This window comes from Macadamia integrifolia, chromosome 1, assembly GCF_013358625.1.
Source record: "Macadamia integrifolia cultivar HAES 741 chromosome 1, SCU_Mint_v3, whole genome shotgun sequence".
In the NCBI taxonomy this organism is placed as follows: Eukaryota; Viridiplantae; Streptophyta; class Magnoliopsida; order Proteales; family Proteaceae; genus Macadamia; species Macadamia integrifolia.
Window position 1 is genome coordinate 12,312,149 of NC_056557.1, and position 27,396 is coordinate 12,339,544.

At 35.7% G+C, this 27,396-nt stretch overlaps 2 protein-coding genes across 5 annotated transcripts; one reads left to right on the forward strand and one right to left on the reverse strand.

The window, feature by feature from the left end:
• The first annotated feature begins 1,352 nt into the window (after positions 1–1,352).
• LOC122074139 (potassium channel KOR1-like) lies at positions 1,353–6,970 on the forward strand. Its single transcript, XM_042639006.1, has 5 exons — positions 1,353–1,408; positions 1,506–1,563; positions 5,964–6,297; positions 6,385–6,596; positions 6,674–6,970. Exons 3-5 carry the CDS (start codon positions 6,066–6,068, stop codon positions 6,824–6,826), a joined length of 597 nt encoding a protein of 198 aa, XP_042494940.1. The 5' UTR covers positions 1,353–1,408; positions 1,506–1,563; positions 5,964–6,065; the 3' UTR covers positions 6,827–6,970.
• A 6,708-nt stretch (positions 6,971–13,678) lies between these two features.
• LOC122081331 lies at positions 13,679–25,683 on the reverse strand. Of its 4 annotated transcripts, none has more exons than XM_042648430.1 (11): positions 25,519–25,683; positions 25,004–25,136; positions 24,776–24,942; positions 17,919–18,000; positions 17,816–17,841; positions 17,624–17,701; positions 17,085–17,217; positions 16,836–17,002; positions 14,911–15,190; positions 14,645–14,823; positions 13,679–14,007 (listed from the first exon to the last, which is right to left on the reverse strand). In XM_042648430.1, the coding sequence occupies exons 1-11, from the start codon at positions 25,568–25,570 to the stop codon at positions 13,841–13,843; spliced, it is 1,464 nt and encodes a 487-aa protein (XP_042504364.1). In that variant the 5' UTR covers positions 25,571–25,683; the 3' UTR covers positions 13,679–13,840. The 4 variants fall into 4 exon arrangements, with proteins under 4 accessions (XP_042504364.1, XP_042504354.1, XP_042504349.1 ...); XM_042648420.1 differs by having other exon boundaries at positions 17,816–17,850; XM_042648415.1 differs by having other exon boundaries at positions 17,919–18,126.
• Positions 25,684–27,396: the final 1,713 nt, after the last annotated feature.

Genomic DNA, 27,396 nt, shown 5'->3' on the forward strand with positions numbered 1-27,396 from the left:
GTAAAAGAGCTTATTATTATCTGCACATTCTTCATTATTGTTTTCCTGATTGATTTGTCACCAATCTTTCCTATTAAAGTGCTTAGAATTGTTTGTATATTTCTTGGCATACTATAGAAAGGGGAGGGGAAGGTAACATCCAAGAGATTCAAACTTGAGGCATACTAGTGAGTGTAGGATTTGCACAACATAATCTTACCAACTGTTGGTAGGTAGTTGTTGTTCTCTTGCTTTGAATCTACTATCAATCTTGCAAGCTAATTAGTTCATTAAAATATTTTAATATCTACTGTTTATGAATTATTCCCTTTATAATGGTAGCCATTGTTTTCAACTTTACACCTTCTATCAGGTCCTGCTGGGTACAAATTCCCACACATGCAATGTGATGGGGCATTTGGCCAGTTTTCTATTGGAATTGTAATTGTAATCTAATTGGTTTAACTTAAGTCAAAACACCTTTATTTTCCAATCTAAATCTTGATGTATCACTATGGTATAGTTATGCTGTTGTAGTTCTCAGTTGTTTTCAAGTGCTTTTGTTTTGCTAGATTTTTCCAATATCATAATTTTTAACTGTTTTTGTTGGTTGACTATAGAAAGTGGTGGAAAAAAGATATCATAAGAGATGGAAAGCAACATTAACGATTTAGCGACAGAGGGCGAGCCATTCCCCAGCGAAATCAACCCGTTGCAATCAATGAGAGTCAGTTTACCCATCACAAGTGCAGAACCCCAAAGGAGGCATCTTAAGGATTTGAGGACATTTGTTAAAATATTCTGTTCAATTGTGGTGGGCCACCTGACATACTTGATGATGTTCATCAGAACAATATGGACATTTGTGGTGTGCCGGTGTGTCATGTTTTTTATTGCAGCCAAAGCATTGGGAAATAATCCCAATGACAATTTGTAAGAATTTTATTCTCCAATTTTGATCCATTTCTTTGAATTTTTTGATCTCTTCTTTGATTTGGGTACAAATAACTAATTAGAGTAAGGTAGTAAAAAATATTGTCCTGAGGTACATCATGCTATTTCTCAATTGGATAACTTTTTTTTAGTTTGATGTTTTCATCATCATTATGATAAAATATAATGAGGTAATACCTTTTTTTTTTTTTTGAGAAGGAAACATTGTCATCTTTTTATCCTAACCTCTCTCTCAAATTTTATTTTTGAATTAATTACTTACGAACTGAGTAAATTTGAAATGCAGGTTGTATTTGATATATCAGTCCTGGATATTTTTTTTGGCCTTCTGTTCAATAGTCTTTATGCCTTTTGAGGCAGCATTTTTGGGAGGATTGCATGGGTATTTTCATATACCCGATTTAATTGCACAAGGAATGTTCTTCTTTGATGCTATCATCATTGAACCTTTCAAAGAAGGATCCATTTTGCGCCGGTTAGTTTCCTATTACATCCATGTTATTTCTCTTTAAAGTTACAAAAAATAGGATTTTACGTTCTCTTGCATTATTAATGTTATCTTCTTATGACAGGTTGGTCATATGTTCCTTATGTGTTATAGCGTGCTTTCCTTGGGATCTCATTTTTAAGGTACTGTCTATCTTCATCTTACCAGGATCATTTTTTCTTGATAGGATCTTTAGTATGATATATTTCTATTAATATTAATATCATATTAACGAAAATTATTTGTGGGCTAGAAATAATATTTGCATCATTTTTTTTTTTATTTGTTCATAATCAGTTGAAAGAATAATACTAAATCAGATTTAGCTCTCTGACTTCCTTCCAACCATAAGATATCGCTCACAGAAATTCCTTTAATAGTTAGTCATAATTCTTGGAAATGTAAAAAACAATATATAGTTTTGCATTCCTCTGTTGGAGGAAAAAAAGAGTGGTCAAGTCATCTATTCGGGAAGGAGAATGTGATATCAAAACTTGGGACCAATCTCATGGTTTGATATGAAAATATGGGAGAATCCTACTCAAGATAGGATTCCAGATTTAGTGTTCCAGTACAATAAACAAAAACAGAATCTTAAAGACACCAACTTATGTTAAATAAATTGTCACCAATAAACCCCAGAACCAGTAACAGAAATATCAATCTGAATTTGACATCAAAATTTGAGTTCAGAATTGAAGATTTAGGAAAATCCTACCATAAAAAATGATTCCTTGAAACCAGCTCAAAGATGAATTTTGAATCCATGATTCAATGAAGCATGAAGTGTGATTTCTGTATATGTAAGCAGATTTGAAAACTCAGATCTAAAAGTCAAGATTCCACATAACATAACAAGGGTCTATTATTTATCCAAACATAACAAGACACCAATTACCCTCTTAGAACTACAATAAGAATGCGATTGGAAATAAATTTATAAGGATAATTAGGAAAAATCACATTCAATACTGATAATAAGGAAAAAAAGTCGATAAAATACAAGAACTTTAATTAGCTTTTGTAACGAAGGGTTAAAATTTAATTCAACGCAACCCATCTTCCCCAAACGTCTCTCTGTTTCCAACCACGAACCAATCCAAACCACTCTCTCTTGTTTCCGATAGAGGTAATGGTCCCTAAGTGAGCCGAGAATCAAATCTCAGAATACAACCGAACTAGACACAATGAATCAAAGGGTATGCTCAAGCGCCACTCTCGTTGCTTTTTGTTGCGGTCTTCCTTTCCCTGCTTTATCTCTATTTATCCTCTACATCTGCCAAATCCATGTGCAACAACAAGTCTCCAAATCAAAAGAAAAAAAAAAAAAAAAAAATCAATCCTGAAAACACCATCACTTTCTATCAATGAGCCTGAAGCTCCAACCTCAGTGGCATATTTTACTCCAGTCCTATCTTTTTTATCCTAAAATTTAATTCCAGATTATAGTCCTTATCAGGAACCATAGCTTCTGTATGTTACACCATATCAATCCCTCTTAAGTTGCAACTATTTGTCACAAATCCCCAGCGGATCGTTTTGGTCCTATTTCTTAATATAGGGTTGGGGTTAAGTGATCTGTGTAAGGATTTCCCCACAAGCATAGAACTGGAGGGTCCCCAAGATTACATTATAAAAATTTCAAAAACATCAATGAATATACGCAATGGACACATAAGGACATCCTACATCAGGATTCAGGATGGGCAGAAACATTTTCATCTCTATAAATCTATTATCTGATTAAAAGCAATAGATAGGCCATCTCAGATCTTCTACAAACTTGGGTTGGCAAAAATTGCAAGTCCAATCGATCACCTAGGAACTTAAAGGTCAAGCTAACAGTATTAGAAATCAAGCACCAGAGGTGGTAGATTTAAAAGTTTCCTTTCACAATCACAAATAAGTTGGCTTATCATCATCCACGCCCCTTTCTTAGTCTATAATGACTCGGCCAAATGTGGATATAAAGAATGATGGTAGGTTTTTTGAGGGGTTATTGATAATCATTGAGGTTTCAATCATGTCAGAAGAGGATAGGAATTAAAGTTCCGCTTCAAACTTCGTGTAACTAATTGTCATCTTACACAGTTATTTTGACAGTGAATATTTTTTGTTCTCCATGCAATTGAGGTTTCTATTGCATTATCCTCTCTACTTGGGTGTTTGAATGTTTTTTGTTCTCCAAAGATCAACTTGAAATGCTTTTTTTTTGTGATAAATTCTTAATTTGAACTTCGATTACAAAAGATTGAGAAAGGTACGTTTAAGAAATTAGATGAAATGACTAAAATGTCTTTACAATTCCAATTGCCCTGATATATTTTGTGATTTTAATTTATAAAAAGTGAAATGTCTAGTTTACCCCCATTTAATTCATTCTTCAATCAAAAAATTCATGAAAATTTGGTCTTTTTGCCCTTTTGTTATTTTACCAAACATAACCAACCCTTGTTACACTAATAACTTCCCAGAAAGATATTAAGAATAGGAAAATCTGAAACCCAGTTTAAAACTAGATTTTGAAGAGTAAAAAAATAATTTAAGTCGGGTCTGATTTGAGAAAGAAATGCTAAGTATGGATTGATTCAGAACTCATATTCTATAAAAAAAAACTATATAAAGGGAATAAAAGTTGTAGACCGGACCTGATTGCAGGAACTTGAACAATGAAAAGGAGATTTAAGAAGATATAACCAGCCTCTCACCTGGCCTTTCTGGAATCCCATCTGCAGTATTAGAATCACACAAATAGAGTGGTTGAATCTCACAGCCAGTTTCTGAGTCACATAGAAAAACAGCCAAAAGACATGCTTTATTAATAACAAATTTGTATGTCTGTAACAGCTGGTTACAAAATATATATATATGTAGACTCCAAAATAATATGACTCATAACATGACACTAGAGATAGCCTAAGCCAATCACTTTGTGGTTATTCATAACTGTGGCGGGGAGAACCTCAAAATGACCACCTAAACTGTATTATCTACCATGGCAATTTAAGCTATCAGACTGTTGACCTTTCATCGCCAAGCAGAGGACTTAACTTTTCCATTTCTGAAATACCTTTGGAATGAAACACCAGATCAATATTTATACCTTCTTGTGGTGCTAAGTAAGCTCCCACATGCCAGACTTTGGCCATCTACATTGCCATGTTTCTGGGTAACTAATCACCTTTCACTTCATTTTAATTTATTTAAAATCTTGAAGTAGAAATTAAATATTTACAGCTATGCCACCCACATACTTTAGAGGTTGTTATATCAGCTATTCAGGTCTACGCTTTCTGTATTGTAAGTCACAATATTAGTTTGCAAAAGTGGGGGGAAAAAAATTCAAATCACATCCCCCTCTACTTTACCTCTGTTCTCTTCAAAACATGACCAATTGGTTCTTCCATATCTGCAATTAAATGAATTGATTTTGCAAGATTTGAGATCTATGAAAATTCTAAACAAGGACACCCACGCCAATGCTGAAAGCAATAAACACCTTGACAGGCATCTTCTTGGTTGATCCAACATTCTAACTGAAACCTTTGCTTTGAGTTACACCTTGGAGACAATTGGATTGGAATGAATTCCATGACCCACCTGTCATGACATTCCAATCCGACTGTGTCAAAGGAAGATCTCATTTTATCAAGGTCTACAGGCATAAAGGAAGCATGTTTGCTTCTTCTTTGCCTCTACGTGAAAAAAAAAAAAAACCATACCCAATGCATAGGGCTGTTCTTTGCCTCAACAAATAACTTTAAATTTTATGGTTTTCTGAGAGCTCTTGGAATATGATCCTGCTAAAGTGGATAGGAAAAGAGAGAGAGAGAGAGAGAGATGTATAAATTCGGTCAATTTTTCAAGTGATGGTGGTTCACTCTCTGCATTTTTTCTCTAACGGCCTACCAAGGATACTATGACTTTGTTTTATAATAAAGAAATGGATTTTACCCTTTACTTGAGCCATATATGAACATGTGCTCAATAACAATTAGCACATAAATATTAAAAACAAATTGTAATTTAGAAATAGGAATAGGTCCTCGTCCATTTCTAAATCCTATATGTTTTAATATCATAAGAAATAGGGATAAAACATCTTTTTTTCTTTTTGTATATGTGTAAGGAGCAAAAATCATGTGGAGCATTCACATAAATATAAATAAGTTAGAAAAATAGATGTCATACCATGTATAACCTAAATTTCTTGCTTTTGTTGCTTTTGTTGCATTGTATTATACTTCCTTGTATATTATGAATTAACATTTCTATCTTTTTTATAGTATTGGGACATTGTTTCTTTATTTTCTGAGAATATGAGTGATCAAAAATACCTATAGGATAATGGAATTTTTTTAATTTGTTTCATATTACAAACTCCAAATGAGTAGTTCATTTTAGGATTTTAGAAAATGAATTATTGTCTTTCTTTTTTTAAGTTTCACTTTTAAAAAAATATAATTAGATGATTTATGCCGCTTTGAAACTTGTTTTTTATGCTTAATAACTAACAAGTTTTCTTTTTAAAATCATTCACCAGGCCTTTGGACTACCTGTTCAAATCCTTTTGTTGTCTCGACTGGTTAGATTGCTCCACATACATCGTTTTTCAAATTGGTTGGATAAGAATATCCACCATGATATGTGGAACAAAGTTCAAGCAATATTCAAGATTTTAATTGTTCCATTCTATATAGTCCACGTGCTTGGATGTTTTATGTTTTATTTGGCCACCACTTATCATCCTTGGGGTGATACTTGGATAGGAAGTCTGAAGATGGGAACTTACAGCTATTCCGATCTTAAGGAGATTGATCTTCCCAGAAAATATGTCACATCGTTGTATTGGTCCGCTATGACCTTTACAACAATAGGTAAATTTTTATTTTAATGTTTTACAATGTTTAATATAATGATACAAAATTAAGTAACAATATAATGTTATTCTCTTTATGCAACAGGCTTTGGAGATATTCATGCAGTGAATATACGGGAGATGTTAGCGATGACGATTTTCTCATTGTTGGGCGTATTTCTCCAAGCATATATAACGAATAGCATGACTATGCTATTCGTTATAAAGAGAACCGAGCAGCAGACATCGGCGTCAGAAGGTGCTCCCCCACATTGGGATGATAAATTGCATCAATTGACGAAAACTATGCAAAAATTGGTGAGTCCCATTTTTCAGTTGATGCATTTACAATATATAAATAAAAATCATTACATATTTACAATTTCTTTATGTAGGAGGAGACCATTGGTGGTCTTGTGGAGAAGTTAGATCAGCAAGTGGAGTTGAGAGGCAGCATGGATAACAGAGAGATACAGGAGCAGAGAGAGCAGGGAGACAGAGGATCTAACAGACACAGACAGCAGTTTGAAATCAACCCGGTAGATTAGGTTTCTCAGTTGTCTTTCTTTACACTTATGCCTTTAAACTGTGGCCTGAAGAAGCTTAGAATGAATACATGTTAATAGGCGTTACCTTCCTTGGATTTGTGATATGTGAGTTGATTATTCACAAAAATTCTATATAATTATTGGTTGATCTGGTCTGATCTCGTGTGTTGTCACCATGTTTATGCATCGAATGGATCTAGTCTGAAATGCTTTGAATGAATGGGAAGCCTAATTATGATGGCAAGAAGAAAACTTTGCTTGATACAATAAAGTTTCATGAATCTGAGAGGCTAACTTAGAGTAAAGATCACAACAAAGACTTGAATGAATTGTATAACATATCTCAGCTATGGTCTTAAGTTTCAATCCCTTCTTAAAGATGCATCATCGGAGAAAATGATAGCTTCTTTTGATTTTCTTATGGGTAATTTGTGTTAAGTTTTCAAAAACTGTACTCTAACTGATGTTTTATGCCAGTCTTAATGTTGCATTAGGATGTATCCAAAGTGAAGGCATGTTAGTTTGAATCAGTATGATGCCCCCTCCCCATTAGTTCCTTTAATTTCTGTTTTGTAGCTATTTCAATGAGCATATAATCTTTGTAAAGTTCTGATGAATTTTTGCCTCAGGAACTAAAAATTACAGCATGATATTTGCATTTTAACTGGAAAAATATAAAACTTCTATCCTAGTTTACATATCAGCATTTGCACCCTTTGTTATTTCTCGATAACCATGTTACCTCTGTCCTATAGCATTCTTCTCGCATGCATGCACACCTACAACAAGCACTCATTCATGTATCACATCCAACTTATCTTCACGTCTCTGGAAGGATTAACTTTGCTGATTTTAATTCCTGATGCATTTGGTATTCTGTAGCATATCCCTTTAATGTATAACTCCATATTCTTGATTTACCCATCTTTGCTATGTGCTTTGTCCAATTCTAAAATCAAGAATTCATTAATGATTCTCATTTTAAGTTAGAATGCATTCACCATTTTTGAGAATTCTTACCAACCACAGCCTGTTTCACCTAGTGAAGTACGGTGGTTGAAGAAGGGAGGTGACAGTTTTACCTGATGAAGTACTATGTAGCTTGAAAATGTGTGGTTCTTATTACCATATTTTAGTTCGCATTCTACAATTGAATTGGATATCTTATTTCATAGTCTTGACTTTTGTTTCTCTGTTCTTTTCTATGAACGAATCTATAGTTGAGATGGAATGTAAGTGCTTCTCAAACAAGCGTTATAAGTAAGTGCTTCTCAAACAAGCGTTATAAGGACTTTTCTTGTTATTATAGGGGGTTGGGGCAACTGAAATTTACTAAGAGGGTTATGAAGTTGAGGAGGATGAACATTGTTCATGTCTCTAATCATATGAAGGCTCTATTTTATGAAGTTTTGCTTTGCAGGTCAGCACTTTATTGTGTTCACTGTTTGGTGCACAAAACAGAGTACTGACAAGAAAACACCCTCCTTTTGACTCTCGCAATAATAAAATAGGAATAGTAGATGGAGTATATTCGTTGTTCATGAAATTAAAATTGCAACATGTACACGGACTAAATCTTATAAGCTAATGATATTATAGATGTTTTGATCTTTTATTGTATTTTACATTCTTACTTTCGACATTTTTAGCTCATTTATTCTTTGAGCATGAACTTGTGCTTGTGAAGCATCTAGACTAATTTATCTTCCCAAGTCTTCAGAAATTATTATTATTATTATTTTAACTGGGAGGAGAAATTATACCCACATTTTTGTGTTGTTGTAGTTATTTTGTAGCCAAAGAGAAAGCCATGGTTCTAAATTTAGACTTTATCAAGGTCACGAGTATAGGTAATGTCGATGGGTTTTGTTCATTATGAATATTCTTTTTATACTGTGTAGAGGTTTTTCAGGAACAGAGGATGAGGAAGACAGAGAACGTTTCTAGGAATTTTTAGGGCTCCAACTGACTGATCATATGCGTATGTATTTCCAACTTTACTATTCACTCTTTTATAGAGATAGAGTCCAAAGATCTGTTGAACAACGGATCTTTTCCGATCAGCGGAATCGCCCTACCATTACTCCTGAAATTACTCCTTCCGTAACGGAGTGACCGTTACTGTGGTTCCGTGATGAGGCCGGATGGCCATCTCACCAACATCTCCCACTTGGCCATTCTGGCCGAATTCATATTTTCCTTTCCCATTTCCAAGAATTACCTTAATGAAAATTCCATTTAGAGTTCTAATTTCCAAGAACATCTATTGCGACATTTCCATTTCCATTTCCATTTCCATTGACATTGAGATGATTTCTTTTCTTTCCCCTCCTCTCTATTTGTTGTTTTCCTTAATGTTCTGAAGTTGCATTAAAGTGCTTCCTCATTGAGATGATTTCTTTTCTTTCCCCTCCTCTCTATTTGTTGTTTTCCTTAATGTTCTGAAGTGGACATCAGGGAGGGACTATGACAAGATTCTTATACTAACTCATTTCCTTTTCTTTCCATTCTGTTTACTCTGTAAGCGACCAAATCAGCATAGACTCATAGCTACTAAATAATAATTTGTAAGATGAATAGAAAAGGAAGAAAAGAGAAAGATAGGTATATATGGACTCACCCTTCTTGGAGGTGTGATTTGAGAACGAAAACGATTGATTACAATTAGAAATTAATCAAGCAGACCGGTGTTAGAAGAAGGGACAGCATCCTAGCAAAGGGGAAACCCAGGCCATAGCAGATCCCATCAAAGGGGGACATGCCTAACATCAACACATTCCAACAGATCAATTTTCTTGATTAATGAATATGCTTTTTTATATCCAACAATTTCTTTTGGGTATATATTATATATATGCATTGAGTTCACAAATAATATATAAACATCTAAACCTAAATTAGCAATGAGTTCCAAAAAAGATGTCCAACAAATCCAGCCAAGCTGGCGAGAAAAGAGTGGATGGTGATCGAGATGGAAGATGACAGAGTTGATTTTATTGATGAAGGGACTGTATTGTAATCTTAAATGAGTTGATTTTAATGCCCTTTTGAGGCAACTGTTTGGCTGGTTTCCTCTATGGTTTGATTCCATCGTATGAATTTTAAAGATTGGTTTAATTTCTTATTTATGAAATATAAGGATATACCCAATCAGCTGGATTTCCACATAACATGGTTGGAATGCTACAATCTGTAGAGGTGTACATTGTGATTAAATCCCATGACGGAACCTTTATAGGTGCTAAATGCAAGGTGGGATGGAGTGTCTCGGCTGCTGTTACTGAGGCTGAGGAAATTCGAGATGGAGTTTTGCTTGCATTAGCTTGCAGTTTCTCATCAGTGATGTTCCTTAGTTAGCGATTGCCAGTCTGTCATTAGGGTTTTAAACTCTTTTCCATCTTCGATTAATTGGGCAACTAAATGTGTGGTTGATGATTTTCTTTTTTTGTTAGTAGGTTTTTCTTTTACTTCTTTTCGTTTTATTTCCCGTACTATTAATAGGGAAGCTCATGTCCTAGCTTTAGGGGCATCTCGTTTGGAAATTTCCTGTGTTTGGTGGCTTTAACAACCGCATTGTATTGCAACTCCTAACTCTGGTAGGAGATTCTCCTCCTTTGATTTTTCTCAATAAAATTTCTAGTTTTCTGTTAAAAAAAGATGGACTGATGATAAAGCAAGTTCCCTTCATCCTCAATTGGCCGGGCTCAAGTGACTGGGTGGTTTTGGGGAGAACGGATCGCTATTTGTAAGATCACCTGATCATACGAGTCAGCGACCAACACATGTCCTTTTTTTTCCTCAGATATACCCCTCTTTATCTTTGTAATGGCAAAAAATGGGACATGTGTTGATCGCTGACTTGTACGACCACGTGATCGTACAAGCAGCGGATTCTATCTTAGTTTTGGGCTGTCTTTTTGTTTTGATGGAGAAGAAGAAGAGGATGTGGATGGTGGCTTGAAGGGGCTGGATTTTTCTGATCATCTTTGGTGTATCTATTTCTTACCCACGTGTCTGGCTGGTTTGGGCTGTCTCTGCCATTTTGCTTCCCCTTCATTTTTTTTTTTTTTCCAGCTTGCTCCAGTTGTGAGAATTGACGGTTGATTTTTTTTGGGAGGTTTCTCCGTAATTTTTAATTGTTGTGTTTTTTCCCCTTATTCTTTCCCCCTATTTGGGGGAGAAAAAGAATTTTAATCTTTCATAAATTTATTTTCATTCACCTATAAAATTTTTTTTTTTTTAAATAATGAAGAAAATTGTGAGTAAAATTGTTTCACTGAAAGGGCCATTGGTGCTTTATATCATACCATACTACTATCAAAAGTATGTACTCTATTTTTCTGGTATACTTTTTCAAGGGACAAAATTACCTTTCTACCCTGTACTCTACATTTTGGGTATGTACCTTTTTTCAAAGGACAAAAGTGCCCATATTCCAGATAGAAAACTATAGCTCTCTTCCCGGTCCATGTGAACAGTCGCATCCCCACACATCCTCAATTTTTGGCAAACATTTCAAGTTGACTATTATATCCATATTACAATAGAAATATTACTCCTTGCTCTCTCACGAATACCCCCATTGGCCCGTTGCTTGAAGTTGAAACCTCTCTCTCTCTCTCTCTTCTAAACGGTCGCCAACCTCCCCAAGAGTCCCAAATTTTCATATTTTCATGAACCATATACCAACTGAAAGAATTTTGAGGGTATTATCCAATTATGTTAAGATTCATCACAATTTTTGTTGGAATTTAAATTTCAAACTATGGCTTAATTAGTCCTTTTAAATGGTCCTTTTTGAAATTTCACTTTTTTAGTATTTTCAAATGGTCTTTTAAAATTTCAGTTTTCTCTCCCAAAAATGCTTTTTCTATTTTGTCTTTAGCACTTGTGGAGTTGTAATGAGCTAAAACTTCTCACAAAGTTTAGTCCCACATTAGTTAGAGAAGAAAGAAAACTTCGACATATATATGGGAATGTTTGTTAAGGGTGCAAGCCCTTTGGAGAGGCACTCTCCCTTGTCATGTGTGTGGGGGTTTCTTGGGGTACTTTTGAATCACGTGCGTGAGCCGAGCCAAGTCGAGGTATTAGTCGGGGTCAGGTGTGGGTTCAAAGAACTTATTTTTTACGGTCAAACCGGTTGCACATTACTATATGGGACATTCAAATACCTTAGATTAGGGTATCAAATATGGGCATAAATTAAGGGTGTCAATTTAGAATCGGAAAAGAATCTGGCCATATAAAGTCAACTTAAATCAAACCTAAAAATTTCACTTCGATTTTGGTTTTAGAAATTTAAATTTTATTTGATTTGGTTCAATTTCAATTTTAGGCTAAAAAAACATCGGTTTTGACGGAAAAATATGATTGGAAACTAAATCAATTGACAATTTTTCCAAAATGATCTACCACTTGGCACAAGTTGGGTCCGACCACCTAACGTCCTATGATTGGACCTAATTAGTACTTATATTTTAGGGAAAAAATTCTTTTGAGGGCGACAAAATGCATGGAATCTCCTAAGCCCCCACACGCTAGCATGTCACTGACCTTTGGATGATGGAAAAAAAAAATCCTTACCATTCAGTACTTATTTTACTACATCTTTCTCTCTCTACTTGCGTTGCAACCCTTTGTCCCCTGGTTACCGGCTATGAAAAAAAAATAGTTGCTACCCAAGTTGCAGCCAATCCTGGTGGCAGCCAAGGAAATGGAATCTCAAGGGTAGGTTGTAAAATACCATCCTAGTGTGATATATTCTACCACTGCCCCTGGGATTCCATTTTCTTTCTTGGCAGCAACTTACTTCCCCTGCTCTCTCTCTCTCTCTCTCTCTCTCTCTCTCTCTCTCTCTTTGTCGATGTTGTAACTCTACGAAAAACTGTCAGAAACTCAAACTTTACCCGAAATTTAAAGTGTTTATCTGGAGAGTGACTCGTGGAGGGGTTCCTACAAAGGATATCCTTGCGAAATGGAAGGACATTGATCCTACCTGTGGATTATGTCATGACAAGTAAGAATCTATTGTACATACTTTTCTATATGGTGAATGCCAAAAGGATCTGGGCAGCCTGCCCATTGGGTCTAAGACCTAAAGCTCTTGAGGAAGCTTCTTTCTCAGTGGTGGTTTTATATTTCTTTCAATCTATTCCACTTGACAGTCTTTCAGACTTCTTTATATACTTTATCACTACTTATTATATTTGGAACCATAGGAATGCTGTGCTCTTTAAAACAGGACGAACAAAACCCCAATGTTATTCTCCATTCGGTTAATCAATGGACTACCCAAGCAATCAGCAATCAACTTTGACTTACCCATCAAGGTGATCTCAAACCAAGAGGAGCCTATCCATACGCTTTTACCCACACGGATCCCATCGACTATTATTTGTGTGGGTGTCACCGGTCAATTTCACACAATTTCTGCTTGGGTCTACTATTTAATCAATGACAAAAATATTGCTTTACTTAGAGCTGATTATATTATGACAGGAAACATCGATGAAGCATACTTACGGGGACTGCTCTTGGGAGTGAAACATGCAATGGAGGAAGGATGGGATTGTGGGGACATCTGGACTGACTCAACCAACCTCCAAGTTTTTTCGACTAACTATAGAAATTATTCTTGGCCTATTCAAGATATACCCATTTTTTTGGATATTCAACCTTTTTTTTACTAAACTCAATTACCATCTTAAACCACCTGATGATGATGTAATTAACTACTTAAAATTGGTCGCTCTTTGGGTTCTCAAAAAGAGAATCTCAATCCCTTTTAAACTGAGTACCATTGCTGCAATGATGAGCACCTGTGCATCACTACAGCGACCTGAGAAATGGAAGTATTCAATAATCGTACTTGTTGCAAGATTCACTTTTTGTGTCATGAGCATTACTAATTCAGTTTCAACTAAGTCTGAAGGAAGAGTGATTCTGAAAAAGTTATCCTATATAACATGAAAAAAGAAGGGATCAAATAGATTCTTTTACTCTAAGATACCCGTACTAAAAAAAATTGCGAAAAATTTCAATTGATCCAATGATTGTGAACTTTGCCGAAATGATGCAAGTATCTTCCACAAGAAATCCTTTGGATGGATCAGCAAACACACAAAGTGGCATGAACTTCGCATAACCCCAACCCTTTCCTTTGACTGGAAAGTGATAAGTGGCTGCAAGATTATCAGAAAATATATAAATTCATAAGGAAAATCTAATGCAACATTGATTAACAAGACATAACATAGGCTACAGGGGTACATGAATGTCTAACCACATTATAGCTACACCTCACTGAGTATTGGGACACGTGTTTTATAAGCATTTTTGTTACTCTTTAGATTGATTTATGTCAATTGGAAAAAGCCATTCAATGCCTCAAAATGACTAAGCAGGCAGATAATTTCCAACCAATATAAATGGATGAATCTCCGGCCTTGATATCCTACAACTTGGTGGTCTGAGTAATACATATCCGTCTGTGGATGCATCGATTCCATGGTCATAGAAAAGAAAAACCGAAGGATGGTTAAATTTTGCTGACCAGTCAGATAGGCTAGCTAGAACTGAATGTTTTATGAACTCTGTTTATCCTAAAATTCCGTTTTTCTTGCTTTAATGAAGTTAGTTTTTCCATTAAAAAAAAAAAAAAAAAAAAAAGACTAAACAGGATATTTGCCCATGTGCCCTGAGATTCCGATTGGGCAAGTGCAACATGTCAATCAATAATAAGGAATAGGTTCCTCTGATTATTTCCACATAAAATGGCATTTAGAAGTTCCAAAGATATCAAGTAAGTTTAGAATTTACCACATTCGTTAATGCCAATGCCATTGCCATTGCCATTACCATTTGACTGGTCAATCACTGTCAGGGAATAACGAACATATGGTCCTTGGACAAGAGGGCTTGAATTACCCGAATACAAAAAAAGAGAAATATAGTTTCCCAGACCCATTCCACATCCTCCAGGATAGAAATGGAGGGTCCTGCATACAGAAGATTAGGATGGTCAGTAGAATAAATGAGGAAACTAAAAATTCAATTAATACGGTATTAGCGTACTCAGCATGTACCATTTGTGATATCCAGAACCAAATGGTTCACTTTTACAGCTTTCTTTTATCTGCGAAATTTTTTCTATCTTCCACGTATATTCAGTAGTAACCCCTTCTGTTATCATCTGCAAGCATTCACCTTTGCCCGAACATCTCTCCCTACAAACGAAAACAGTAGCTCCAAAGATGCAGGAATCTTTAACTAGAAATCCACAAGATGGGTCACTAAAGCTTTCCAGTGACATGAACTCATCAACTCGCCATTTGGTATTCGGTTCGTCAAACTTTGCATTGGTTTCTGTATTGATGGTACGGAATCAATTCAATTTATACATAGCAATGTTCAGCATAAAAATTAAATGTGTTAAAATGATCAACAGGCTAAAACCAAATAGATTAGTCAAACCTATTGGATCGATGGGTTTTCATGCAGTACAAGACCAGCCTCAAGAGAGAAAGCCAGCCCAACTAGCCCTCATGATTTGGCTAAAGTCAGGCTCATACTTGAGTGTTTCATTAGCCCACAATTATATCTATTTTCCATGTTATTCTTTTCCTAATTGGTTTTAGCCATTAGAGGTTCTTATTTTTCTGGTTGTAAGCTACTTGGTAGCCAAGATTTCCACTTCGTTATTACAACTAAATTAATAAATAGAAGAGGTAGGAAGAACTCTAAATGATTTTGGAAACAAATATTGATATTGTAACTTCTACATTGAAGCAACAGCTCCTATAGTAAAGTAGCAGCAACCAATGAATCCTTGGAATGGTAGGTGGTGAACCGAATCAATGCTTCCCTCTCTACCAATTTCTCCTCTCTTGTTCTTCCATCCATTGATTCAGTCAGTTTTCCAACAGGTTAGCTCCTTCCTACCATGGACATATTCTAGGTATTTTCTCACTTAATCTTTTAATCTAGTTTCTGCCCTATTATACCTACCAACTAACAAGGTTTTCTGAAGGTTTCCATCACATAACCACCCCTATGGTTTCTGTTTCCTTCACTTTCTTTTCTGTTTTAAGTTGTAACTTACCAACCATTGATCTCTGTCTTTCCTTCCATCCTCTATTGTTCTAAACTTCTAATACAAGTTTTTCACTGTTTTACATACTGATTTTCAGGTATTCTACTAATACAAGTTCTCACTCACTGTTTTTTATGTTGTTACTAATTCGGGCTGCAGGGGCTGCAGGGATTCAATTTAACATTCTAGTTAATCCAGCAATAGGATTGACTTCATCTTCTGATATGTTTTCCAGCCTGATAGTATTACATTTGACCAGAATTTGAGTCATCTGACCCATGGATTGGGAGTTATTAGGTTCTCTTGAGTTGCTAAACTATTGACATAAAGTTCCTATATACAGCAAATTCAAATTGGATCAGGTTGATATTTGGAGGAATGTAATAGCATGTTGAGGGATCCATTTAATAAAAATCACAGCCCCACGACCATTAGTTTCTGCAATATTTGGCCTTCTATATTTCTACCATATTGTTTGTTTATTTGGATTGCTGTGTTTCTGTCCTCCTTTGGTCATTGCGTTCTCTTAATATTACCTTATGTACCCTAGAACACATCAGGTTTGTTTAACCCTGAAATGTTAACAAGATATAGAATATAATTTAGGGGAGAGAGGGAAAGTACCAAAATTTAGGAGAACCAATTTTTAATTGCAGATAAAATATTAAATATGAAATCTCTTCAAGTAAATTAGGTGATTATTTTATTATTTTATTTATTTATTTATTTTTTTTAAATGTCGTATGTATGTTATTCAAGTATGGCCTTCAATTGAAGAATGGTAGAGCAGAATTTGTGTAAACAAACACAAATAATTGGAATATGCCCCTGGGGGTGGGGTTGAGTGGGGGAACTTCAACAAGGAACAATCAGTTTTAGCAATGACGGGTGGCAAAGTTCCATGTTTTAGTAAATTACCTTGAAGCATCAAATACCGGCCTCGAATTTGGTCAAATACAAATAAACGAAAAACTGCTTCAATCTCCCAACCAGGCTGGATCGATCTAGTTTCTTCGATGCCCAAGTAGAGAGACAGATAATGTACTTTCTGCTGCTTGTTTTTGTTCACAGAGAGAGACATCTTCCTGCATGTGAGCCCACAAAGATACGTGTATACATGTTAAGAATTATGGTTTTGAGGATGAAGATATTTAGGAAAGAAGTTACCATTTATAGCCACCAGCATAGAAAACCTTGGAGTCACATCTAATTTTAGGAAGCTTGCAAAGTTGTGAAAATGATTTAATTTTAAATGTGTAGTGCGTTGGCATATCATCTCTCATTGATTTCATTGGAACTCCTGCCAAGAAAAAAACAGTGGAAATCTGTTAATTTCATACCAACTAAATAAAATTCGAAAGATTATTAACCATATGTTAAATCATATGTTAAGACGCCTTACAACATCAGAACAAGGAGATAAGGAATCAAAAGTCCATCAAAAATTTTGTCCAGACTAATGCAAGTATGGTGCTTGCTATTCTAGAAGTGAAGACAGGGTGGAATCACAAGTTACTTTGTGTTATTAAGAAAGAGTGCAAGAATGAAGAATCTGGGTTGGAAAAGTTCAACCCAGAAAAGACAACTTTGAATTGAGTTGGTATTTGGTACTAGCCCAACCATAAAACAGAAAGTTGGCAGGTCCCTAAAAATTGGAACCTTGAGAACTCTTATCTGTATTGATGATTTACTTTCAATTCACCCACCTATTTTTGAAGGAAAGGTAGTATCATATGTAGCAGACTTTCCCATAGGTACACCATAGGCTGATTTCATTATAGGCTCTGTCCACACAAATCCATTAAATTCAGTCAACATAAACTGAATGCTTTACCAGATTAAAAGACAAATATCATGCATTTTGGACTAGCTACGGCTGTTGAAAAGAATACCCTTACCTTCATGGTGTCCTTTACTAAACAATCTGACGATCCTGCATCATTTAATGTCAAAAAGCTAATTGAGGAAGCTAAATAATAAAATAAGGACATTCACACATACCGTTTGTAATAATATCCAGCTCCCCTTGAAAGACATAAACATTCATTTTGTCCGCTTCTACTCTCTCCAATAATAAATACCTCTGCCCCAAACACACATGTATCATTAACAAGATATCCGTAAGACTGGTTCTTGAACACTCTGAGTGGGATGAATTCATCAGATCCCCATACAGTTTTCATCGCATGAAAACGTTTCCCTTGAGTTTCTGTATTTAAGAGATGAACACAATTTGGAATTTTATATGTGATTACAAGAGAAAATTTAGAGTACTAAGGATCAAATTTTTAAGAAATCAAATGGTGATGATTAAGTCAGAAGGACTCAACCTTTGTGAGTTTGAGTGTCCAAGAATGAATAGTGATAAAAACAGACATTAATAATTATTACTTGCTGTTGTTGCTTAATCTGGTTATTTTATTTTCTGTTCTGAGATCAATCTACCTTCATTAATATCAGTTCTCAGTTCTGGCGAGCTTGCTTCAAGTGGCACTCTTCTTTGACTTGGAATCCGACCATTAGATTGGTTTCCATTTCTGTTATTTTTCTCTCGCGATAGAATAGAGTATTCCATTCCATTCAGAGGTACATCTGATATCCTGATGTTGTGTTATTTAATTTATTTGATTTTAACCACTAATTATTCATTGTGGTTATGGTTTATTACTGTGTTTCTGATCCTCAACCTTGAAGGCTTCTAGAAACCCATCTTTAGATCATTGCTATCCTCTTTATATAATCTGGTATCCAGATTTTTTCAACGATTAGTATTCATTAGCAAATAAAGCATTTATCTTTCTAATATTTTAAACTCAAAATGGTTTAACAGACTAGATGATGCTGACCATATGTATTGTAAGCAGAGCAATAAAAATGGCCTATCACACATTTCAAACATGTAGTTAAACTTGTTTACACTCAAGTTTGGTCAATCCAGATATCAAAATTTCTTTCGTTTTCTTTTTTCCCATTTTGGCAGAGCAAAGTTGTTCTCTGTTCACAAAGTGTTGATCTTTTTGCTAATAAAAGCAGAAAAAATATAAGTGATGACCTTGTGATCAAAACAGTACCATAATACAAGTTCTTTTCTGAGAGAATAAACTCAGGGTATGGACAAAACACATAGCAAAAATCAGACAGATAGACAAGTCTGAAACTCAAATAGAATTTAGCAAATTAGTATTAGAACAACTTATGAAAATTACAGATCAGTCTAATTGACAGATCTGCATCACCTCTTTCCTATATGCTGGCTCTAGCGGAGAAGAATCTTGTTCCCCTTAGAGAGTGAACGGATTTGGGTGGACATGTCCTTTAGTGGTAAGTTAGTTTGTGATCATGTGGATAAGTTTTCTTTTGGAGCCAGGACTTCCAAATCAAGATCTTTCCAAAAGATTTGGGACACTATACTCTTTGATGTCAGAAAAAAGTTGACCATGGCCCCCTCCAGATGTGCTGACTCTGTCCTAGAAATAGGCTAATTGTTGCCTCTTGGGATGTCCCCCACATGTTCTAGTATGGGTGGGTAATCAATGGATCAGACACAACCTATAAGAAGGACCGCGGAAGCATGTACGTTGTCACACTCCTTGCCTTTCAAAGGTGCCTAGAGGATGGGCCAGACACAACAGGCGACAACCCAGGACTGGATCCCCCCACCGGCAGGGGAACAGGATACAACCATCTCGAGTCACATCAAGACCTACAGGCAACACTGCGAGACCCGGGAAGGCAACCCGATTGAGAGTCAGAGGACCCATAGTACCTGCAGCCTCTTGGACTTCATATTCATCATTTTTGAAAGCGGAGGTAAGGTATCTCCTTTCTGAAACGGAAAAAAAAGTAGAGTGGAGATGAATTTGAGAAGACATTGTAATTTTCCTTTTTGAGTGTTATCTTATTTCCATTTCGATATATCGATTTAAGATTAGCTGTGATAGACTTTATTAAAGTGTTAAATTATTGCAGCCACTCGACATATCATAAATAGATGATTTATATATATATGTTGAAAGACCATGGACTTTAGTTCTTTATTTCTCATTTATGAGTGTTTTGTCCATTGCGTTTGGATTATATGGGGAATTTATAGATTTTGTTATTACCTAGGTAAAAAAAATTGGTGAGTTATTTGTTAAGGAATGAAATCGCAGATCTTAGTCCTTGCGGGTGTGGGTCATATATAAGGATTTATGAATTATTTAGAAATGGAAGAAGCAAAATGGCTATAATACCTGAAAGGAATGCTTCAGTGGGCTGTTGTTGTCAGATACTTAGGAATCTCTTGATGGCAGGGGTAGAAAATTTTCTAAGTGAATCTTTGATTGGTATCTAATGGATTCTTGTAGGAACTCAGAATCAATTTTTGCCAGAGACCTAAGTTGCCTTAATAAATTGTTGCAGAGTTTCATTAATGTAGATTAGGATAGGGAGTCTAACCAAGTCTCAACTGCAGGAACTTTTAATCAAAGAGCAATCAATCAATCACCAAGTATTTCACTAACAGAATAGTAACAAAGCTGAAATAAATAATCAAGGATATGGGCAATCGATCTCAGTATATCATCAATTCTGTAACTGATTAGTAAGCATGAGATTCAGGACTGAAATCATCAACTACTAAAGCCAAATCAATGAGGAATGAGATCAGCAACCATTCGGCAACACTCAACACAAACTGATTCACAAATCTGGGCAGAAACTAGAATCTACCAGAATAGGGAAAAAACTCACAACAGCAAAACTCCTGGTCTGATTGGCTACAAACTGGGATCGAGTCACTTTCTCCATAGGCCTAACACTCAATCAGACTTGGGGAGCCATCAGATGGCAGAATGCTCAGATCAGTGAAGGTGAGATGGTTGAAATCTGGGTTCTTAAAACCAGAATTAAAGGATGATCGGATCACTTACTTGAGATGGCTGAAGGACAGTAATACTAAGCAAACTAAAAGATAGAAGGATCCACTCGGGCTTCCCACCACAGAGTGTCGACCAGATCAAACACTAGTCCCTTGGACTGTGATCAAACACACAGCATAACCAGCAGAAGCATAGCAGCAACAGCAGCAAGCAGTTTTTTCATTCATCAAATCGTGGGGCTTAATGGGAGCCCTCTTCTTTATTTATGATAATGATGGGAAATCGTGGGGCTTAATGGGAGCCCTCTCCTTTATTTATAATAATGATGGGGGTTACATAAAATAGAAACTAACTTTAGTTTCCAAAAACTGAAAGAGAAACTAACAAAATAGAAGGTCCTCTAGTTACTAAAACTGGATAGATAAACTAGGAAATAAGAAGTATTGAAATTAGAAATTAACTAAGTACTGAAATTAGAAACTAATTAACCCCATCAAAGCCCAACTAAAAAGTAAACTAACTAGTAATCCCGTATGCATCCTTAGATCCCCTTTTTTAGACCCATAAAAGTGGTCTATCACACTCAAAACACATAGGATCAAAGGCCCAACACTTATGGAACCCAACACTAGGCTTATTCCTAATAAAACAAGCCTAGTTTGGTGAAAAATCTGCATCATTCATCACTAGTGAAGACTAAAGTATTTGACCCATGAATAGATTTTTGGAATTTGGGTTAAAGCAGTAATTTGTGATTGGTTTTCAAGTAAGATAACTTGGAAAGGATCTAAACAAGCAATTGATAGGTTTATTTGAAACCTATAAAGAATTTGAAACCTTTTTCCTATTATTTTCGGTTGATGATATTTTAAATTTCTAGAAGAGAAATTCTCTTGAAATTGATTTAGAGCGAGTTTTTAATGGGGGGATTCTGCGATAAACATATTGTTTCCTAATTGTTTGAGAAAAGCAATTGGATTGCAGTAAAAGAAAGGGTTGATGGGTTAATGGGAATCAAATATCCTAAGGCTTCGTTTAGTTGCAATGGAAATTTAAAGGGAAGGGAAGTGAAATTTTCATACTTTAAAAAGAAATGTTTACAGTCATTACCCATACGATTGTATAAACTACTTAATTTTTTTAACCATATTTAGTAATGATGTATTTTACTTGTAATTTTTATTTTACATATTATAGCAAAGGGTTTTGGATGCAAAGTAAAGTGAAATTTTATAACCAAATATGGAATGATTTGAAGTTAATGTTAAAGTCACATGGGTAATGATTACATATATTTCTTTTTTAAGTATGAAAATTTCACTTCCCTTCCCTTTTATTCCCCTTACAACCAAATATAGCCTAACAGAATAGCTTTCATAGAAAATCAGAAAAGTAGGATCGCAGGAAAAAGGAATGAAAACCAGAAATAAAAAATAATCAGCAGTTAATAGTTATATAGATCAAATCAAACAGAAACTTCAGTCAATGGATCCATCCAGTCGACAGATCAGCCTACAAATTTATTTCAAGAAATGATGATTGGATAGTGAGATCTGGACCAAACCTACTGCAAATAAGATTATTTGAAACTGAGAACAAAACTGTTGAAAATTAATTAATAGCACCTGAAATCAAATCATAAAATATTGGAAGCTATTAGAATGCAGAATAATGGATCAGAACTGATCTAAACATGAAGAGGCAGAACCTAAACCAAGAACAAAACATAGCAGAGATTGATTAGCGGAATTAAAATTTAAAAATAATATGGAAATAGCTAAACCAGAGAGTTGTTCGCACAAGAAATAATCAATAGCAGAGATAAATGACAGAAGCGAAATCTGAAACTGAGAAATCAAAGAACAGTGAAACCGCAAGGTTTAAGAGGTACAGCTGAACAAATTCTTTGTTAACAGTGGAAGTAGAAGAATGGATAGAAAAGGAGTCGGATGACAGGGTAGGAATCCCACCAAAGCCTCACACAGAACCACTAGGTAAACAGTTCTGAATCCACTGAAGTAACTTGATTCCACAGAAAAAAAAAATCAGAAAATTGCATGTTTAAACCCTTCAAATCGTGGGGTGGGCCTATGGCCACAATAATTTATAACTACTGCCAAAAAAAAAGATCTTGATTAGAGCTCTTACATCATCTAACCAATAGGAAAACTATAAACTGTCTTGAAAGAACTAACAGCCAATAAGGAAAAGATAGTCAATGTTAGGTGAATAAAATATTTCTAATCCGACCCCAACGGGGTTGCTCAGTTGGCAAAGACTAACACCTCAAAATTAAGAGGTCATGAGTTCAACTCTCCTTGGCACCTACCTATCAAAATATATATATATATATATATATTTAATCCAAGATGAGCATTATCATTAAATAAAAAATAAAAAAAAATAATGCATTAAGGAACTACATCATGGTTCCACTAACAGCAGATTAACACTGTCAAGTTTTATGGGGCTTCAAGTAAACTTTTCAAAATGTTGGGCGTCAAGCAATCTAACCATAGTGTAGGGGGTGTCCATATAATTAACCTAACAAAAAAAAATCTAGATTATGATGTCACAGTCAGTTTTTAGAATACATTTTCTTCTCTTTTCTCTGCTATTAACGCTTTGGAATTTAATTTCTTCATCAAGGATGTTGTGAGTCAAATTGGACACATTTGTTGTAAGATCAGCCAGCAGCCAGAAAGATTGTCAGTGCTCAACTTCCGCCAGTCTGTGGTTACATCACCAACTGGATATAGACACATGGATCAATTGGTCCCATCACCTGAACCCAGAATTAGCCTGGGCTGTTTCTATTGACCACACAAAAATATCTTTCCACAAAGACCAAGATTCTGCTAAGCAGGTGTTAGCTTCAACAACTGCATTAAGGAACCACATCATGGTAGTTAATGGTGCAAGAAATGAAACTGTTATAAAGATGGAACGAAATCCCCATACCATTATTCATGCTGTTAAATCAATTTTGGTTTCAGCAACAAAACAAATATGAATCTGAGGTAAAAGTGCTTGAAACACAGCTTTTGTGTGGACAAGAGTCGGAAATGCCCAAGCAAAATCTCACGATATGGTGGGTTTTCAGAAACCATTAGAGTCTGAGGAACCTAAGGAGGCTTCAAGTAAATTTCTAGAGATATGTCGTCAGATTGGTCTGTCCTGTCACGGTAGTGAAGACTTAGCCAAGATGCTATTCAACAGTATTGGGGAAGAAAAAGGAGAAGAAAAAAATCAGAAGGTAGATCAAATAAGAACCCCACAATGGTGCAGAAACATCCTCGTCTTATGATGCTGAAAATCCCACTTGCAAAACAAAGGGTCAGTTCTCATATCAAAAAGAACATTACTAGTGTGGTCTTGGAATATAAGACAGATGAGATACGGTAAAAGGCCCACCTTGTCAGAAATTTCTTCTTCTACTTCAAATGGAAGAGGTGTATTTTCCATTTAAACTGATGCAAGGGAGGATGTTTCCACTGAAACTGGAGTTTTCTCTGGCCATCAGGTTAGAACAGCACAGAGACAAACTTGTTACAGGATTTGAATAAACAGTTTGCAGTTTCTTTGGGAAGTCTATTAGTATGTGTGTTTTGGAGCGATGTGCTTAAGATTTAGAAGGCATAGTACTTGATTCAGAATCGCATAAATAATTTGAGGGTTGCCTGATATCTTTAATTCCTTAAAGTGAACTGTTCTGGTTGAGCTTTTATTGGCCTAGTTTCTTGTGGTAAGCAACAGGCCTTAAAAAGGCCTGGAGTTTCTTACCCCTCAGGTCTTCTTTCCCTCTGAATAACATTCCAAAAAGGAAAATCATTGGTAACATATGGGCAACTATGAACATGAGGGAATTGAGCTGTTTGTTTCAGCCATCCAATTCTCTAGTTGAAAAATACAATTGGATCATAAAGGATTTTTAAGACACATGGTTTGATGTTTGTGAATAGTTTGCCAACAGCAGACTTGCGTGGAAGAAGTTACCTTCAAGCATCAGATATCGGCCACGGATTTGGTCGAATGCAAATAAGCGAAAAACCGCCTGGACCTCCCAACCTAGGGGAAGAAGAACAGAATATCCTATTTGCAAGTAGAGCGACAAGTGATGACCTTTCCCCTTGTCATTCCCATTTGGGTAGAGAACCAATTTCCTGCACATGTAAATGTCAAGTAATCCAATTTTGAAGGAGAAGAGAAGAAGAAGAAACTCACCATATGTAACCACCCGCTTGGAATGCCTGCGAATAACATCTTTCCTCAGATTGCTCTGAAAACAGTGAAAATTGAGTGATTTTGAAAGTGTAGTGAGTCGGTTGTTCATCTCTTGTTGATCTAGAGAGACCTCCTGGAAAGCCCAAACCCCATGAGTCCGTTGCATTCATTGTTCTTACTACTAAATACAAAAATTTTAAAAAGAAAACCATACAAGGCCTAAAACAGAGCAGAAAAATCTGATCTTTGAACGAGATGATCTCAGGTTTAACTAAACATGTTCCAAATGGGTTAATAAAGCAAGAACTGCCAGACATTCTTCATCAAGAAATCCATCAATTTTTCCCACTTAATCCAAAGTATATTTCTGATTTTCCTCAATAATCATAAAAATCCCACTTGTACTCCTTATACTTTAACCCATCACAAAGTCCTATATATGATCAATTGCTAACGATCCTATCAAGATAAAGTGAACGAAAAGATGAACAATCAAAGAGAAGAAAGATAGTCACCATCAGTGTTGCAGATGACCTTATCATCATCCTCTGGCCTCGTCTTCTCCATGGTTTTGATTCAGGGCAGTTATTTTTCTTGGTTACACAAATGTTGTTGAAAAGAGGGAGAGGAGAAAGTGGGTAGACAGAGCGTGAATGAAGAATGGAAAGACGTGTGAAGCAGTGAAGAAGGGAAGGGGTATGCTTTCACTCTCTTTGCATGAAGAGGTTCCTAGTGCAAGTGTGCAACTAGTGTGTTTGGGTCGTAATGGAAAGGTCTTCAGCTCTTTACCAGATAAAGTTTCATTAAGTTAGTGGCTTTTCTAGATTACTAAACATGGGAAATTGAGATACGTCATACTTCCATGATTGCTGGGCCAACGGTTGCTGTTATCTATAAATACGGATTACCGAGGGTAATTATATTAGGAGTCTTAACTCATCGGTAAAATCTCATATTCTGTACGTCATTTATCCCCCACCCCCCTCTCCTTCTCCCTCTCCCTCTCCCTCTCCCTCTCCCTCGTATGATAAATTATTTGCAACCTCTCTTTCTTTTTGGACATGACGTATTCCACTCCCACCTTTTGCCCCTCTTCCGTTTACTCTTAGTTAATAAATGAATAAAAAATTTCACAAATTCCTAGGTTGCTGCAAACCCTAGTAACAGTTAAGAGAATTAAATCTTAAGGTCAGGTTCCAAAATAGCCAGGGAAGATTTTTTTTTCTAATTTCAAAATTCACCTTGCGAATGATGAAGCTTTCTTTTACTGGAAAAAAAAAAAAAAAAAAAAAAAAAAAAAAAAACCTAAAATACGAGAAAACACAAGGAAAAAAAAAAACTTTTCTTTTCTTCTATTTATAGCCAAACAATCATAATTTTTTTTATTTTCTTACCATGTCATTTCATTTCTATTCTTTTCTTCTCTTTCCTAGATTACTTTTTTTTTCATTTCTTTTCTTTTCTTCTTTGGGCTACCAAACACAGCCTAAGTGTACGGCTCTTAATTTAGGCTATGTCTGGTGGCCTGAAAAGGAAAAGAAAAAAAAAATAGTACAAAGGCATTTTAAGACAAAAATCATGATTACATAATGATTTTTTTATGTATCTATCTCTTTCCTCAAATTCCAATTTTCTTGAATTTTTTCTTTTCTTATGTTGGCTTCCAAACATAGCCTTAATTAAAAATACAACATATGGAGGTGGATTTAAAAAAGTGTGTGTTTCTATAGCACTAGATAGTGGTTTTTGTGTTGGGTTGGACTTCTCTTATCTATTTTTTTCCGCTAACAATGGGTATCCAACCCTTTGGTCTGACTAATCCTGATGGCCCATACTGACCCCACAACCGCATGGACTGGGTCATAACAAGGTTGAATGAGAACCATTCAACTTTCACTGAAAGCAGTGAAGAGCACTAAACACTCCCGTGTGAGTGGCTCAAGGTGTGCGTAGTGGGAGTCGAACTTAGGACGTCCGAGTTTATGGTTCATACCAAGTTCGTTGCTCACAAATTACGCTATCCCCTTGGGTTAAAAAAATTTGGTATAAGATCCACCAAAGTGAGAAGCATTAACCGGACGTGTGGACTTCTCTTATCTAACCGAGCAATAGGGCCCTGTAAAGTTGATCATTATGAATGTTACGATTCATTGGAGGTTTAATGTGTTTCCAAACCCTCCTGCTCCCTGATTGTAGACCACCCTGCTCCTGCATCGGGAGTTAGGAGTCTCAATCCGCCCCTGTATTATTACTTTCCCCCTATAGAAAGCAACTGGTACTTTGAAATCAACCTAGGAAGCATGGTTGATAATCAAGTAGTAAGAATCTTAGGGATGATTTTGAAAAAGAAGTTCCCAAATAGATTGGGTGAAACTATCCCACTTTAGAAGTAC

Bases quoted from the DNA above. Each gene is read 5' to 3' on its own strand.
- LOC122081331 (XM_042648407.1), bottom strand. From the start codon at position 25,570: ATGGAGAAGACGAGGCCAGAGGATGATGATAAGGTCATCTGCAACACT. The intron at 18,127-24,775 runs GTAACTTCTTCC...TCTTAAATACAG, and splicing joins CCGATATCTGATGCTTGAAG to AAACTCAAGGGAAACGTTTT. The intron at 17,003-17,084 runs GTAACTTCTTTC...GCTCACATGCAG, and splicing joins TATGCTGGTGGCTATAAATG to GAAGATGTCTCTCTCTGTGA.
- LOC122074139 (XM_042639006.1), top strand. From the start codon at position 6,066: ATGTGGAACAAAGTTCAAGCAATATTCAAGATTTTAATTGTTCCATTC. The intron at 6,298-6,384 runs GTAAATTTTTAT...TTTATGCAACAG, and splicing joins TATGACCTTTACAACAATAG to GCTTTGGAGATATTCATGCA. The intron at 6,597-6,673 runs GTGAGTCCCATT...TTCTTTATGTAG, and splicing joins CGAAAACTATGCAAAAATTG to GAGGAGACCATTGGTGGTCT.